This window comes from Malus sylvestris, chromosome 4 (assembly GCF_916048215.2).
Source record: "Malus sylvestris chromosome 4, drMalSylv7.2, whole genome shotgun sequence".
Classification (NCBI taxonomy): domain Eukaryota; kingdom Viridiplantae; phylum Streptophyta; class Magnoliopsida; order Rosales; family Rosaceae; genus Malus; species Malus sylvestris.
In genome coordinates, this window is record NC_062263.1 from 25,684,971 (window position 1) to 25,702,670 (window position 17,700).

At 34.4% G+C, this 17,700-nt stretch overlaps 1 protein-coding gene and 1 long non-coding RNA gene across 5 annotated transcripts; one reads left to right on the top strand and one right to left on the bottom strand.

The window, feature by feature from the left end:
• The first annotated feature begins 11,940 nt into the window (after positions 1-11,940).
• LOC126617649 (acid phosphatase 1-like) lies at positions 11,941-17,159 on the top strand. 3 transcript variants are annotated; one of them, XM_050285698.1, is made up of 4 exons: positions 11,941-12,214; positions 13,853-14,251; positions 15,595-15,807; positions 16,855-17,159. In XM_050285698.1, exons 2-4 carry the CDS (start codon positions 13,869-13,871, stop codon positions 17,030-17,032), a joined length of 774 nt encoding a protein of 257 aa, XP_050141655.1. In that variant the 5' UTR covers positions 11,941-12,214; positions 13,853-13,868; the 3' UTR covers positions 17,033-17,159. The 3 variants fall into 3 exon arrangements, with proteins under 3 accessions (XP_050141655.1, XP_050141657.1, XP_050141656.1); XM_050285700.1 differs by having other exon boundaries at positions 13,893-14,251; XM_050285699.1 differs by lacking the exon at positions 11,941-12,214 and adding an exon at positions 12,238-13,745.
• Positions 14,285-15,565, bottom strand: LOC126617650 (uncharacterized). Of its 2 annotated transcripts, XR_007621453.1 has the most exons (3): positions 15,346-15,565; positions 14,665-14,889; positions 14,285-14,572 (listed from the first exon to the last, which is right to left on the bottom strand). It is a non-coding gene; the product is annotated as an uncharacterized LOC126617650 (long non-coding RNA). The 2 variants fall into 2 exon arrangements; XR_007621452.1 differs by lacking the exon at positions 15,346-15,565 and having other exon boundaries at positions 14,665-14,960.
• Positions 17,160-17,700: the final 541 nt, after the last annotated feature.

Consider the following 17,700-nt stretch of genomic DNA (forward strand, 5'->3'; position numbering starts at 1 on the left):
ATTAGTGTTCGAAAATGTTTAGTTTTGGAATATTTTGGAGATTTGAATCATCTAGTATTCAAGATAATGACTACTTTTTGTTTTTAGAAGCCTTACTTTGTAATAATATGAATTATAATTAAAAACTTGCTTGGGTGTATCAGAAAAATATCATTCGTAAACTATTATTTCAATTATTGGAATTGTATGAGGACTTAAATGATTAAAATAGGGAAATGAATGCTAAAATGTACCTATAACATTGTTTAATTGTCAGAAAACGAAAATTATGAAAAAAAATTTCTTTTGTAATTTTCAAGTTGTTAAAAAAAACATGTAGACGGGTGAAAAAAAGGTAAATAGGTAAAAAAATGATAAACGGGTAAACGGGTAAATGTTTATAGTTAAATGGGTACACGGTTATGTGTATGATTAATCGTTTATAAACGGTTATGGGTATGAGTATAACCATTTATGCAATTACCCAAAGAAAAAATGATTATACGGGTATGAACATAAACGGTTATGGGTAAATAACCGCGATTACTCGCTCGCCATAACTATTGCCCATCCCTACCTCCAACCCGTGACCTCCCTGTTTTTTATTTTCTTTTAACTCTGGAGTAAAAGAAAATTGGGTGTAGAAAGGCTAGTTTTTTGTTTTGTTTGCTTTTTTGTTTTTTAACTTTGAAGATATGTACGTTAAGTTCCATATCAAGTTATGGTCTGTTACGAGAGAATTAACCGTTAGTTGAAAGATTGTATTGCGTTCTAGTTACATTTTTATAACACTTAGCATGCTGAAACACCGATAAATTTCTGCCGAGGAGATCAGTGGGGACAATGATTGTTTGCCCTCCCATCTCTTATTTGTATGGTCACGGTTAAGTTACGTTAATATTTTATATTATTATTTATTTTTATCTTATTATTTTTATAAAAAAATAATATAAAATATTAACATAACTTAACCGTAACCATATAAAATAGAAAGACACGAAATAACACTGAAAGTAGAAGGGCTGACAATCCTTGTCCGATCAGTGGAATAACAATACACAAAGTGTGGCCAATCGGTGCTCATTCCCATTCATGGTGGTGTGTCAGAGACTGACGAACAAATTACAAGCAGAAGGAGAGTCACTTTTCACCATTAGTGTGGGTCCCCATCTAATGTTCAGGGCATGTGAGTGGACCAAAGGCAAAAGCCATCAAACAACCATAAACCTCATATGTCATTCACACAACAGGAACACACCAAACAACAACAAAACTAGCCACATGATTTTACTCCATTGGTCATCAATATCATCATGTTCCTTGGAGCTGGGGCAGATTTTATATCCGTATTCCACACGATTCTTTTGGGATTTAAGTTAGTGATGTGTTATCCACACATCTCATTTTATTTCTCACACATCTTTTAATAATTTATGTCCATTGATCTTCTTTAATTCATCCGATTCGACGGCCGAAAATTAAAAAGATATGTGAGAAGTAAAATGGAATGTGTGGATATCACATCCTTTAAGTTATAGCTTTAATAAACTGTTTGATGTAATAAAAAAATAGCTGAAATACTTATGTGAATCTTCTAAACTCCAAAAAAAGTGGATCAACGTGCTTTTGCCACTAATTGATCTCCTTTTCAAAGAAAACAAACTTTGTCATGATTTTTGTGGTAAAAAAGGGCTTTTTGCTAATTATTTTGTTAATTACTTAATTATGTTTTGCTTTACCCTATAATCTTGTTTATGGAAATCTTTTGAAGGGACTTTGAGAATTGATTTATCTAATTGGAAGCTATATTATGATTATGATTAAAGGATGAGGATCCCATCCGGATCCAAATGGTGGGGATCTTAGGATCCTTAAATCCTAATCGTTCATCGTATATCGTACGGTTATAAATCATTTGAATTTTATTATTTAAAATTAAATATAAATAATAACTGATAAAAATTGACCGTACGATATATGATGAACGGTTAGGATGTGAGGATCACTAGTATCTCCACTATTTGGATCCGGATGGGATGCTCATCCATGATTATATATCTATTTGATTGATATGTCCCTATTCATATCATCAAACCATATCATTGGACCCACCTCAATTTTCTTGGTAATTGTATATCTTTCAAGGAAGATTAAGGGCCAACCACCCAACCTAACAATTGAGGACTTGGATTATTTAGACTATATTTATTTGAGTAGGTAGTTGCTAACTTTCTATTTTTCCATTTTAGCATTAAGTAACCCATTATTAGACAAAGAAGTGGCATATGCTAACTTGAAATGTAGGGTTTCCATTTTGATATTTTGCAAGAGTTGTTTACCTATGTGTGCACCATACACAGACTTCATTTGCCATTTCGATATTTTGCAAGAGTTGTTTACCTATGTGTGCACCATACACAGACTTCATTTGTGGATCTCACATGCATTTACAACTAACATCATATGTAGGTGTTATCTTATTTACTTCGTTTAAAATGAGGTTCAGTTTACCTCCTCCATTTTAATATACGTAATATTGTTTGTTAAAAAAAAGTATGTTGTTTTACGTATCTTATCTTTCATAAAATGAATGACACATTACGTTTCCTGTCACTTATTTATAAAGTTTTCGACGGAAATATTGTTGGTACTATATTATATTGGGCCTTGTTACTTGGGCTTCCAGACATTTAGCTCATGATTTATGTAAAAGGGGAGGAGCCCTTAGTCTATAAAATGGCATCCTCGCCCTCACAATCCTCATGTCTCATCCTCACATACAGAAGCCACAAAGCTCACAAACAGAGAAACTCTCTCAAACTCTCTCTTTCTCTGGGGGACTCCCCCTCACACTTATAATCTATACATTCATACAGAGAAATACAATCAACATCAATGTGGACGTAGCCCAAACATTAGGATGAACCACGATACATCTTTGTGTTCTTGGGCGTTTGCATGATTCATGGTCGGATTTACGTTATTCCAAGACCTTCCGATTTTGTGCATCAACAAATATAATAACGTATAATCCTCTTTGCATGGAAAAATTCTAGCTACCTTTTTATTCATGTGCTTGCCGATGTATATTAATTTTTACACGCTTTCTGGTGATTGATTAACGTTAGCTCATAAAAGGGACCCCCCACGTATAATCCATGCAAGATCATATTTTATGTTCCCCTTTTAATCAAACCCCTCTCAAAATATTGAATTAATTTTTTTATGATCGAAATATTTCATGTTTTTTCATTCAATTACCATACAATTTGATACTTAATACTACGGTCTGGTGATATTCCTCTTCATTTGGAAGTGAGAGGTCTTATGTTCGAATCTCGTGGATGATGAATTCAATATCAAATTAGGTTGTCCATTGTATGGCTTAACCGAACTCCCCACCCCTAATGTAAAAATATTGATGTACTAAAAAAAAAATTACCATACATCTTAATAGTGAAATCGTTATAGCTTTTTATATTTAGAGATCAAGATTTAATGACCGCAAATCTTGGCGTATAGAATAGACATGAGAGTACTAAAGTTTTCGGTCTGTTTAAATAGAAATGTAACGTGACACCTTATTTAATTACTTTATTTATTTAGAAAAGGGACGTGACACAATATTTTCTAGGAGGTACCAACCATGGTACTATATCATAATCATAGTTATATATTTTTGTCAAATATATCGTAATCATTAATATTATGCAATCCGAAATCGCAAATGGGCCAGGAGTGGCCCATGGTGGCCCATGGCATCCAAGCTTCTCCAATGAAATAGTCCCGGGACTGACTTACCCATCAGGTCATCAGAAGCTCCCAATAGTGCTGGACCATGTGAGAAAACGAAGGGTGCGACGTTTACCGGCCGACATACGAAGCCCAGCTTGACTTGGCCACGTGATGCTTCCTCAAGCAGAAGCACTGGAGACGAATAATCCGACAAAAAACAACCACTACATAACGTGATAAGCCGATATATTTGACTCTACTGCAACTTGAAGATTTCTCCATTTAATTTTTTTAGGAGCAATGTTTGAATACTGATAGCTGAGTAGGAGTTCTACTTAAAATTTCATGTCTGATTCACAGAACTTTGTGCTTATAATCGAAATCGTTCATACTATAAATTATTTTGTAAAGCTCACATATGCAACAAGTGAAATAAAAATAAGGTCATTCAGTTGATCAACTGTAGAAAATAGATAGACGATTCATAACATTTTTGTACAATTCGATGACCTTGCTTTTACTATCTGTCCAATGTTTTTATACAATTCAATGACCTAGTTTTAAATGATTTTTCTCAAACATGACATTTATAGAGTGATTTATAATGTGAACCGTTTTGATTATAAACTCGACAGTTTGAATCAGAAACAAAGAGTTTTGAGTAGGAGAGAAGCTCATACTCATTATTTGAGTAGCCAAGTATTATTCGTTTGTCAGAAAATTTTCAGTATGTGTTAGCGTGAAATGTCGATTTAGTCTTTAAATTATTACTTAAGTAAAAAAATTTAAAATATTTTAAAATATTTTTTTCAGAAACCAATCCTTATACTAATAATCTGTCAATTAACTCTATAATATTCTGCTTCGAAGTTATTTTATTTAGTGAACTCGTACTTGGCACACTAAAACATCTTTCCGAATCTGCAAACCTCTGGTAGTCTTTGCACTAGATGCGTGGTCCATGTACGACCGATTAAATGGCTGCATGGCTCAGAGAAGCACAATGCTGAAATAAGGCTATCATGTGGAGGAAGAGATGCAAACCCTAAGTTTGGTTAAAGTAGGAATCGTGGATTATATATATGGAAAAATTAGGTTCTCAATTTTTTTTTTCTATTGCATTGATTAAAATATTATTCTTTTAATTTTTTTATCAAGGTCCCTAACTTTTAATGAACATCATTGTTTCAGTTATAAATTATTTATATATGAACATAATTAAATTTTATTTTTAAAATAGATTTAGTTAGTGTTAGAAACATTACATTTGGTATATTTCTATTTATCATTAAACTTAGTATCATATATTTCTATTTTTAGTTTGTACCATTTTTAATTGGCAACCCATTTTTAATTTTTACCAATTTTCTTTTTAATTTTAATTTGTACCCATATATTAATTTCATTTTATGCCCATATTTTAAATTTTTTTATTTATACTCATAATTTATTTATAATGTACCCATTTTTCTTTATAAATATACCACTTTGTTATATGTAAAATGTACCATTTTTTTTTTTTTTGTAAATATACTATTTTTTATGTCACATCCCGGCTGTGACACCCCATCCCGGAATAAATTTTTATCGATGACGTGAGATGACTATTTTGCCCTTGGACGTTAGTGGTTTGGTGTGTGTTATGCATGTTAGTGGTGGTCCAAATTTATGTTCTTCCTTAATTTTTGAACCCAATTAGAACTTAGCTTTTTGTGGTTTTTGGTTGGTGACCAAGCTGGACACACACACACACTCACACGTACCATACACACAAACACTCAGATCTCTCTCTTTCCTTCCTCTCGCATTTTCTGGCATTTCCGTACAACCCATACGGACAAATCTTCAACCTTCCATTTTGGGCACGTATCGAGGTTTTAAAGGTAACATTCAAACTCTTTGCAAGCCTTGAAGTCGATTTATACCTTTATTTGGACTCAAAACTTTCAAAAACCCTAGTTTCTCACAAACTATGATTTAGGTATTGTTCATGCACTAATTAATGTGAGGTTTTTAGGAGTTTTTAAGGGCATAGGAAGCTTTAGATTGTTTTCACGAAGCTTGGAGAAGAAAAATGAAGTGATTTGGACGTCGGAAAGTTGAGTTTCGACAAGTTGCAAGTTTAGCCGGATTATCGAGGGATTTTTCGGCGAGTTCTGTGGATTTTAGGGCTTTTGAAAGGTATGGTTGTGTTCTATTCGTCTTAAGCTTCAAATTGGTTTAAGTTCCATGAAATTTGGTTGAGAAACGGATGAGAAATGAAGGTTTGAAAATTTTGCAGTTTCTAGTGGCGGCAACAGTTATCGGAATTCGAAGGTGGATGACGACGGAATATTCCATCAAATATCAGGTAGATTTAACGGTTTATGTTACTTTTTAACGAAATATTCCTGACGGGGTTAGGGGATTCCATTAAGGTCCCTGCACGTAGGGCCGTGCCCTTGCCGGCATGTGACAGTGCGTGAAAGCTCCAAAAATTATTTTAAAAATATGGACATGTTCGTGGAGTTGTGTAGATCACAATGGCATATTTATATATCTCATTTGAGCAATGTATGAGAAGTTATTAGCTAGTATCAGTTATGTGCTTTAAATTAACGTTTTTATAGTTGTTTCGCATATAGGGGAGACTTATCCCGAGGACGAGTGCAGTCAAGGGCGACTCGGGGGCTATGAACCTTCGACATACCAGTGAGTGGGCTTTTGGTTTTCAGTATATACTTATATACTTGATAATTTCCCAGAAAATGCATTTAAATGAGTTATGATTTGAATTGCCATGCCAAACGTTTTATATTTAGAATATGCATATGATGAGGACACTCAGGTAAGTCCTATGTGAGTTTATGAATTGTGAATATGAATAACGGTTGTGATTAATTGAGAAACCTTGTGCTCATAAACCTGCACTCCAGTGTTAATGATTTAGCCAGAGATATGGCACATGCCTGTTTATAATGTCACCTCCTGCACCATATGCTCACATTGGATCAAATTTAGGTGCACAGTCTTGTCGTACAAACCATCATAGGTGGTTCCGACTCGTAGGTGACTAGCGATTTATTGCACAGCTATTATGAGAGCGTAGTATTAAGCATAACTATATTACATCCAGTCTTATTGTACAGACCCTACAATGGTTCTGACTCGTTTGCAGTGTAGTGTCGTATAGGTCACTTGTAGTGACTCCGGCTTGATTGACTAATGAACTATGAATTTAGACGTACAGACTTCTGCAGGGGTTCCGGCTAATATGTTATTTTCCATGAATTTATTCTCACTTGAGTTACTTATTATATTTTATGTTTTGGCATGGCATACTTATGAATATGGATATGTGAAGCATGATTTATATATATATATATATATATATATATATATATATATATATATCTATATTTTATTTCTGGGAAAATTATACATGTTTTACGGCAAGAGGTTAGAGCGTTTGTAAATGAAATGATTTTGAAAAACTTTGTTTTTGTCCACTCATACTTTCTATTTTGCTCCCCTCCAGGTTTTAGGTAGACTTGCTGTTGGTGGCGTTCGAGGATCTCAGCGGTTCTGATAGAATATAATATTCATAGGATATCTCTGGTACTGTATAACCAGTATTTGTCCTACTAGACTGCACCTAGACTTTCTATGCTCTGATTAGGTGTATTTACACTTGTATTTCATTCCTAGCACTTTCTGCTTATTAGTGCACATTAGTAGCTTTCGGTTTTTATTTATTCGTAAATTTCTTATCCTTATTGTTTCCGCACTGTGCACATGGCTACGTTACCCTCTCGTGATGGCCAGCACGCCTTGATTTAGGTCGGGGTGTGTCACCGGCCCGGACCCCACCACATCCCGGGCTCGACTTCGTCGTAGCACGATATTGTTCGCTTTGGGCCCCGACCACGCCATCACGGTTTTGTTTCTGGGAACTCACACGAGAACTTCATAGTGGGTCACCAATCATGAGATTGCTCTTGCGCGAACTCGCTTAACTTTAGAGTTCCGATTGAACCTGAAGCCAGTGAGTTCCAAAAATGCCTCGTACTAGGTAGAGATAGGAATATACATATAAGGCTTACATGATCATCACCCCTGAACGATGTGCGATCTTACAATCCACCCCCTTAGGGGCCTGACGTCCTCGTCGGCACACTTCTGGCCAGGGATTGGCTCTGATACCAAATTGTCACATCTCGGCCCGGGCCCCCATCACATCCTGGGCCCAACTCCGTCGTATCACGATATTGTCTGCTTTGAGTCCCGACCACGCCCTCATGGTTTTGTTTCTAGGAACTCACACGAGAACTTCCCAGTGGGTCACCCATTATGGGATTGCTCTCGCGCCAACTCGCTTAACTTCAGAGTTTCGATGGAACCCGAAACCAGTGAGTTCCCAAAATGTCTCGTACTAGGTAGAGATGAGAATATACATATAAGGCTTACAGGATCCCCACCCCTGGGCGATGTGGAATCTTACATTTTATGTAAAATGTACCCATTTTTTAATGTAAAATCTATTTATTTTTTATTTAGAATGTGTACATATTTATAATAAATTGTACCCTTTTTCAATTTTTTCGAACGCTATGGGTACATTCGTTTGCCACTTGCCAGTTATTATTTACCTATTTTTATTTATTTATTCAATCAAAATTTTTGAGTATTTTCTTTTTTATTGTAATCGTTTTTAATTTATATGCCGTATAATATGGGATTTTAAATCCCATAAGATGTCAAGTTATTAATATCAAACATATCAAAATACATATTAATAGCAATAATGAGATGTACAAAGTCAAGGGACTTTGATAAAAAAAAAAATTGAATACCATTAAGATTTTAGTCAAAAAGTATTAGTGGCTAGGGACTGGATTCAAGGTCTCCCATTATATATCCACATCACATGGGCGAGTCAATTCTGAACAGTGAAAGGAAGGAGAAATTTTTCATTATGACTAAAACATGAGTGATACATTATGTGTTTTTATATAAGTAGTGGGAAATTTTAATATTTAAGTTATTAACTTTTTAACACACATGTTCCATTAGTTATATAGTGACGTGATGTACCATCCTGTACTCCAGTCACACTAAAAATCTCTCGAAATGAAGGAGTTGACATGCAGTTGGTTAATGACAAGTGTTGACTAACTATCTTCTTAATTATGTACATGTACACAACAAAGATGGATCACAAGGCTTGATAGCAAGTCACCATCTTATCATCGCAAGAAAGACTGAAACGATGATGGAAGAACACCTAACAATACTAGCCAAATTTTTGTTATTGTAGTTGGCCAATTGACTCAAATTAATTAATTTGGCTAGTTACGGGACATTATTAGCTATTTTAGCTTAAATTAAAATATAGTGATATTATCTTTTTTCATAAACTTAACAACCCATTTCTTCTCATGAAGCCCATAAACAATGCAATAATGTTTGGTAAAAATTTAACCCTCTCTTTTTAGCTAAATTTAATTACTATTTGCAAAGTTAAAATAGCTAGTCATTTAGCTAAGATGTTGGAGCTTGTTTTTTTTTTCTTTATTTTTTTGTTTTTTTTAACCAACGATATTAATAACCCTAAAGAGGAGGGGGTGAACTTAGCCTCACAATAAGCTAGCAATAATGTGGTTCAAATTTGTCTTTGGTAAGAATCGAACCTAAGATCTCTCACTTACAAGTGAAGAGGAATACCACTACACCATAGTACTAAGTCAAAAAACCTCATTTAGCTACAAAGCCAAAAAGCGTCATTTAGCTAGGTTATTGGAAATGCTCTAAAATCACACATCACCACTTAAAAGATCATTTCAGTACGTGTTATCAATTCATGTAGCGTGAAATGTCGATTTAGTCCTTGAAATATTACGTAAGTGATAAATTTTTAAAATATTATTTTCGAAAAATCTATCAATTACATCCATAATACTAGACTACATTACTAGACCAATGAAAGTCTGTGTATAAGTAAGGAGTTCAATTTCCTCTAATGTAAAATAAAACTATTGTGAACTTTCAGTTTCTTAAAGTTTAAATTGTTAACGCTAAAATTGCTACATGAACTTTATGGTATCTGTCCCAAATCCCAAACCCAAGCTTAATTATGAACACTCATACAATAATTTAACATACACATTAATTTTCGGGCAAAAACGTAAAGTTCATCGCAAAAAGTTGTTCACTATGAATATATGCACTTACATGATTTGATTGTAGGACTTAGGAAGTTACAATTGATTTACTTTTTAATCCATGATGCTTCTTAGTGTTATATATTAAATATAGTTATCACTGCCAAGGTTTTTATGGTGGATTAAATTTGGTGAGATCGGAGTTTTGCTTTGAAGCAAAGCTATATCATCATAATATAAAGTAAAATTTGTTGGTGGTATTCGAGTTGAAGCATGTGAGGTTGGGTAGGAATCGTGCCCCAAAAGTAAAGGATACATGACTATAAATTGGCAAGCGACAACGTCATACTATTTCATCTTCAAAAACTTGTCTCCGTACCTTCTTCACATGCATGAATCTCTTTCACGCTTCTTTCTCTAAGGCTGTAACAATATGATAAATCAATAAGAAAGCAACGTTAGTTTGGACAAACACCCGAGCCACGTGTCATGCTAATATAATGGTTCATTGTTTGGGGGGCCTAACCCTAAACTAGCTAGGATATGCCTTAATTCAGATCCAGTTTGCTCCAATCATGGTGGGCTTGCTACAAGAGATTGTAAACATTACTAGGGAAAACCTCTCTTCAGACAACATGCCATTGTCGCAAATGCTAACAAGGTTGCGACGACGAGATTACCCGATTCCGTTGTTGTAACTACTCGATGCTTTTGACAGGGCATAAGTTCTGTTTCGAAAGGTCATTCTTTTGAGACGGCCAAAATTATCCGTCACAAAGTTATGCCACAAAAAATGTTTTCCTTAACTTCATTATCTTGTGAGTGTGATGTTGTATATAGTGGCCGTACCCAAGAGTTTATCTCGTAGGATCTCCTTCACTGAAGAACTTCCACAATCTCCCACCAATCTCTCATTTAGATCCCCTTTTGACCTTCATTTCCAATGGCCTTTGATTTTTTTGATAACCTCTAATTGGTGTGTGCTCCACGAGTATTGCTATGACCTTTTCTAACCTGTCATTTCAATAGAAATTCATAAAGTACATCCCCGAGGCTACTCCGTCCCACTGGCCTATTGATGCCTTGTACACGAAAGTTGAAGATTCTTAATTATGCTCCATAAGTCGTGCTTTGAATATGTGCTTAATTACAGTATGCGTTACGTTAGTTTCCACAACCACAATTCTTTTTCATGTATTTTTAATCTTTTTTCTTGTATTATGAGGGGTTAGGTTTATATCATCTTGACTACGTGTACCTTTTTTTATTTTATATATCAATAAAACTCCCCTCGTACCATCGAGATTTCTTAAAAAAAAAAAAAAGTTTTCCCAACCACAAAGTATACACTTAGCATGAAAAACCAAAAATACATCAGTCCACCTCATATTAGATTGTGATGGAACGCCAATTTGGTCAATTCTAATAGTTTACATCAAGATAATATCGTTTGTTAAAAAAAAATGCAATACATAAAATATATAACATTATAGTTTGTCTATAAGAAATAATTGATTCATTTCAAGAACGAAAAAGTGAAGTATTTTCTGTAGCAAATGGACCTAAAAAAATTGGAAGTTTTAACGAAACACTCCCGGTACTGTTCATTTTAACGAAAAATGACAATTTTACTCTAAAAAATCTCTCATGATACTATTCACTTGCAACATCTTTTTATCATTTTGATTAAAACTCAAAGTTTTTAAGTTATTTTCATAAGTTTTCTAAAAAAATATAAATCGTTTTCTAACTTGCACTGTGCATGTGTATTCTTCTACATATTGCCCCACAACGACTTTTGGTTGGTCGGAGCATTGTGGAAGTGGCATATACATACCAATTGAAACTGTCTGATATAATTTGTCCCAACACAGAGAAATGCAATAGGTGTGTACTATGGGGCAGTATATTTGTGTGTGTGCATAGTGATCTGACGGCAGATCCACTAGTTCTGTTAGGACATGTGGGCTGTGACTATATTCCCACTTTTGCTCTTAACCCTTCCCCACAAACCTCCAGGGTTGATCTCAGTATATTAGACCATACATGCCATTCTTCTAACACGTATCTCTCCACCATCGCAATTATTCATGGTTTATGACGCCATCCCACCCAACATTTTTGCTACTTAAGGATCTACCAGGGTCCAGTTCTTTCATTCTTTGTCTAAATCTATCATGATTCTTGATGTCATTTCTCACCTTCAAATTCTTACCCGCGTAGTAGTAGTTTACTAGTCTGTGGGCAGCTGAAGATCAGCTATATATTGGCTATTGCAGTAGTAGTTAAGGAGTTGGAAGCTAGCAGCTTCTGAAGGAGAAGCTCCAAATTGCAATTTTTTGTGTTTTATTAAAACCATGGTAATTTTTTGTTACAATTACATGACATACATTTGAGTATTATGTATATATTTTCCATTTTTTTATTCTCAACGCATGTAGGTTACAGTCTTTCTCATTAATTATCACATGTTATGAGCTTTAATTTTTAATTGTCTATCGTTGACTTGTGTGAGATTGATCGCAACATTTTCATGTATTATCTATATATTAGTTGTCCTTAACAATTAATACATGTTTACTTATAGGGAATATGAATTAGAACTATTTTGATTCTTGAGTTTTACGTGTTTACTAAAGTATGAGAATTATTTCACTTCTCAATTGTTTCTATGTATTTATTAACACAGATAAAAATATTAAAAGTATGAATTTCTCCTTAAATTTGTAATCAAAATTTAAAAATCAGGAATCAAATCAACTAGAAGGATCTGGTTGCTCCAGATTCCATTTTCTTCATCTTCCCTATTTCTAAGTTTTTCGGTTCCTTCCACGTATTTGTCCTTAAAATTTGTAATCAAAATTTAAATAACGTTGTTTTTTTTATAAGTGATATAGAATAATCTACACTTAATTCAAACACGAATCTCGAATGGATATGCGAATGTTCTTAACCAATTGAATTACAAGCTACTTACAAATAAACTTGCATTAAAAGTAATTAAATGTGGATTAATAGATTACGTACACTTTGAGCCGCTCTAATTATTGGAAACCTATTGTACTTCTACAAATCAATCGTAATCAAAATGTGAACCAATGACAATTGTTGGTCATTACGTAGTCTTTCATACGTATACACAAATGACATTACGTAGTCTTTCATACGTATACACAAATGATGTCATATCTGCAACACAAGAGTCTTTTTTTTTTCTTTTCTTTTTTAATATATATTACTGTACTTTGGCAAGAAAATATTTCAATTCCTATCCTATATAAAATGATTTACGTACAGTTCGAGTTCCTTCCTTTGAAATCACAACAGCAGAGACCTAATTAAAGTCAGATTTTTTGTGCTGATTAAGCTTCCACGATGTCTCTCTTAGTCCAATATTTTTTAATATTTTTTTAAGTATAACTTCTCTTCAACCCTCAAATCCTATTTTTGGTGGTTCGATCAAAACATTTGTTCCCTCCTTGCTTAATAATGTGGAGATGAATATATTCCATCAAAAATATATAATTTGGATATTTTACCTGGAAATTTCCAGGTTGTTCAGCCATACAACTTATATAAGTCTTCGGTCTCCGTCGATTTTTAGTTCATGAGTTGACTTGGCTCATGCAATTGATTCACAAATTCACTAGTTGAGCTGTTGTATTTTACAAGTTGAAACAAAATATTTAAATTGCCCAAAACACACTTTCCTTGTTAATGCCACGAAAATGGCATGCAATGCACCCAAAAGATTTCGTCAACCCTAACCTCTTTCTTAAGCTCTTTTGATTGTAATTTCTCCAGAACAATTTGGGTTGATTTGGGAAACTTACTTTGTTATTTCCTCCGGCCGGCAACCATACACTTTCTTGTCGCCGTCTTCGGGAGAAGGTTTTCCTGTATATATATGTTGCCCATTTACTGACCTAAACCAGAAATTTTCATATTTATTTATTAATTTGTTATATGTTTCCCATTTTATTTGCTTCTCTTTGGAGATAAAACCAAGCACACATGAATATTAGAGCAATGATGCAGCGGACCCACGAGGCGTTTGTTCTTCTGTTTCTGGCCTTACTCTCCAAGGCAACTAGTGTGAAGCCTTGCCCCAGGCCAAGCCTGCCGCAGTCCGACAGCAACTTCTGTTTGAGTTGGAGACTGGCGGTGGAGACCAACAATATGCGTGGGTGGCGCACGGTGCCAATTCAGTGCTTTCGCTACGTCGAAACTTACATGATCGGAGGTCAGTATGAACGGGACATCAATGTTATCGTTGGCCAAATTCTTAGCTATGCGATTGGAATAGCTTTATCTAATGATGGCATGGATGCTTGGATTTTGGACGTGGATGACACTTGCTTATCTAATCTCTTCTACTACAAGAGCAAGCGATACGGGTACGTAATATATATGTTAAAATATTACAAAACTTAAAGGGTAATGTTTAGTTATGTTGTCAGATAAATATATTGTCACACTGTCAAATAAAGTAAAAATGCATCAATTATGTGTGATTCAGATTCACAGTATAACAATATAAGCACTTTGTGTTGCTAAGTGTTCTAAAACGTGGTCTGGGCGACCGTCTAGACGGCGCCTAGGCGCTGGGCGTCGGGCATCCGCCGCGATTATTTAAAAAACGTTCAGGAAATCGGCAAGGGTACTAGGCGCCGGGCTAAGCGGCCCCTGCGGCGGTTCTGTTAAAATATTCCGTTTCACTACACAGCGAGGGTTAGAGTAAACGTGAGAGAGATGTAGAAGGAATCAGATAACAGTGCAATTGCAGGAAAACAAAAACAAGAACTCTTACCTGGAAGCCCAGATTTCTTTGCCGGAGAGGATTTCTTCGCTGTGCTTGAGGAAATTGACTGTACTCATGATTAGGTTTTGGAAAATTATACAGAGCAAGAAGATGGAAATTAGGCGTAGAGATGGGAAATCAGGCGGAGCAATCGAAGAAGAACGGAGGGAGAGGAAACGAGAAACCGCAAATTAAGGCCTTACCGATTTCCAATGTGTCAAAAGTCACTGCCCTCTGTCAAAAGCCATCCCCTCTGTCAAAAGCATCAAAAGGAAGGCACTAGGCTTATGAATTATATTTAAAAACGTTACCTACTCCCATTATTAAACAAATATATTATATATTATTATCTGCTTATGAATTATATTTAAAAACGTTACCTACTCCCATTATTAAACAAATATATTATATATTATAATCTATTTTTTTTCAAATTATGTAATTAAAATTCTTTACATTACCTATACATATCTCTTTTTTTTTTTTTAAATAATGTGTTACATTATCTATATATGCTTACTGATTTTTAAATATTGAACTTGTTGGATAGATGTATTTTATATTTTCTTCTACTTATATTTTACATTTTATCATTATTCTATTATTCATACAAGTTTTTTTAAGTGTAAATAGGCATTTATTTACAAGATATATAATAAATTTACATAAATCCGTCCAGGCCGCCTAAACCCCAGCCTAACCGTCTAGGCGCTAAGCCCCTACCCACCTCCCGACTAGCGCATAACGTTTTTTAAAACCTTAAAGAGATTCATTTATGCATACTGTTTAGAACTTTCTTGTTAAAATGCGTGGTTAAGATTCCCAGAAGTCTATTAGTATCATATATTTTGCACATTGTTGGTCAAGAGAACGTTCTGCTTACATTTAAGCCTATGAATTTACTAGTTCATTTTGCCATGACTAATTTGTAATATACAGGTGCGATCCTTTTGATTCATCTGGGTTCAAGGCATGGGCAAGGACTGGAGGGTGCCCAGCAGTTCCTGGTATGCTGGGACTTTTTAGCAAGCTGGTGAATAGTGGGTTTAAGGTGTTCATGGTCACAGGAAGAGATGAAGAGACCCTAGGCCAAATTACTACCGCAAACTTGCATGATCAGGGATTTGTTGGTTATGAACGGCTAATTTTGAGGTAAGAATATTGTGATGTGTGGTACCATATGTGCATGCATCCCTCTTTCATTGATCACGATGGATGATTTTGTCAAACCGCATAGGAGTTCAATAATTGGCTCAATAGAAAACAGGAGCGAGAGAAGGAAAATCTCATGATAAAAAAATCTTCCGTCATGTTTGACTGGATAAGTGGGTTTGAAAGACCAAAAAGATTCGTTGTACTAGAAGCAATCCAAGTCAAAAGCATGTTTACGACTATTTTAGGGTTACTCTGATTCTTCGTTTTTATTGTGTTGTGAAAAATAAATATGTAAGCGTTTGGTAAATTATAATGTTAAAAGTGCTTTTAACAAAAAAAAAGATGGAGATGAGTTTATCAATATGAAAATTTTATTAATTGGTACTGTTCACCTATCTCCAATGAAAACCGTGTTTTTTTTAGAAACATGCGTAGAGAAGCTTCTGCTTTTTGATGTTTTACCCCCATGATTTTGAAAAGAAAAAAAATACTCTAATTTTTTTTCATTTACCAAACACAATTAAAGCCCCAACTTTTATAAGAAACTGCTTTTAAAAAATTTAACCAACCCCAAACCAGCCGTATCAAATTTAGCCTAATGATTGGATTCATTAGAATTATCCGAGTCAATAACAAAGAAGTGTCAAACTTTTGGGAATACATCCGGCGTAAGTGTTATACACGTTATGTTGTCAATCCACACATGCGGTTATATATATGTCCATAAAGTATCAGATAAATCATTCACTTATATTATTACATAAATTGTTAGTTGTTTGACAGTGTGACCGTCACAATAAAATTCCACTTCTAAAGTAATCCTATTGCTTAATTACAAAATCAATACATGTCACTACCTACCAAATACCACCTACCAAATGTTGACTAGGTTTCAATAACTTGATATATTCTTCTAATGGGTTGGGGATTAAGTAATTAAAGAAAATAATTGGACATTGGCACGTATTATTGTGGTGTCTCTACCTAAAGTTAGTTTGTTAGTGTTGTGTCACTACCTAATTTAGTTTGTGTGCCTAATTGCAGGACTCCAGTTTACAAAGGGCAGAGCGCAGTTGTGTACAAATCAAACGTTCGGAAGCAATTGGTAGAACAAGGTTACAGAATTTGGGGAAATATAGGAGACCAGTGGACTGATCTTCAAGGAGATTGTGTTGGCAACCGCACTTTTAAGCTTCCAAATCCCATGTACTTTGTCCCTTAATTAACTGAATTACAAAACCCTAAACCCTTAAATTATCAGAGTTACTAGTGGAAGTCTTGTTACTTTTACTAAATATATTATCGGAAAAGTGCAATTATATAAAATCTCATTTACGTTATGCCTTAAATCATGATATAATATGACTCGCATAAGAAAAAAAATACTTTCGAGTATCTCAAACTTTTGCATTTTGCATCTTCAGCTTACTTTTCCCTAACTTTCAAATTGGATGCATGTCGCCGTATTTATTGTCGTTCATTATTTACTCGTATTCTAAATTTTGATATTTACATTTTTGAGAGGCAATTTCGTAATTTTAGATTTCAATTGCTCTTTATTTAATTTTTTTTAGAAGAAAAATAAAATTAAACAGAAAAGTATTTAGGGCATCCAGTATAAGAGTTATCAAAGTGCAAGGCATTCCTTGCATAACTACAAAGAAGAGATAAAAATAAAGGAAAACTAATGAAAAATACTTTAAAACTTTGAGTTTTAATGATAAGGACAAAATAAAGGGTAAAGTGAATAGTACCAGGATTGACTTTTTAGTGTAAAAATGTGGTTTTTCGTTAAAGTGAACAGTACCGGGTGCTTTTCGTTAAAGTTTCCTAAAAATAAAGCTGATGTGAGTGACAGTAATATGACGTATGTGAATAAAGTCAATTGAT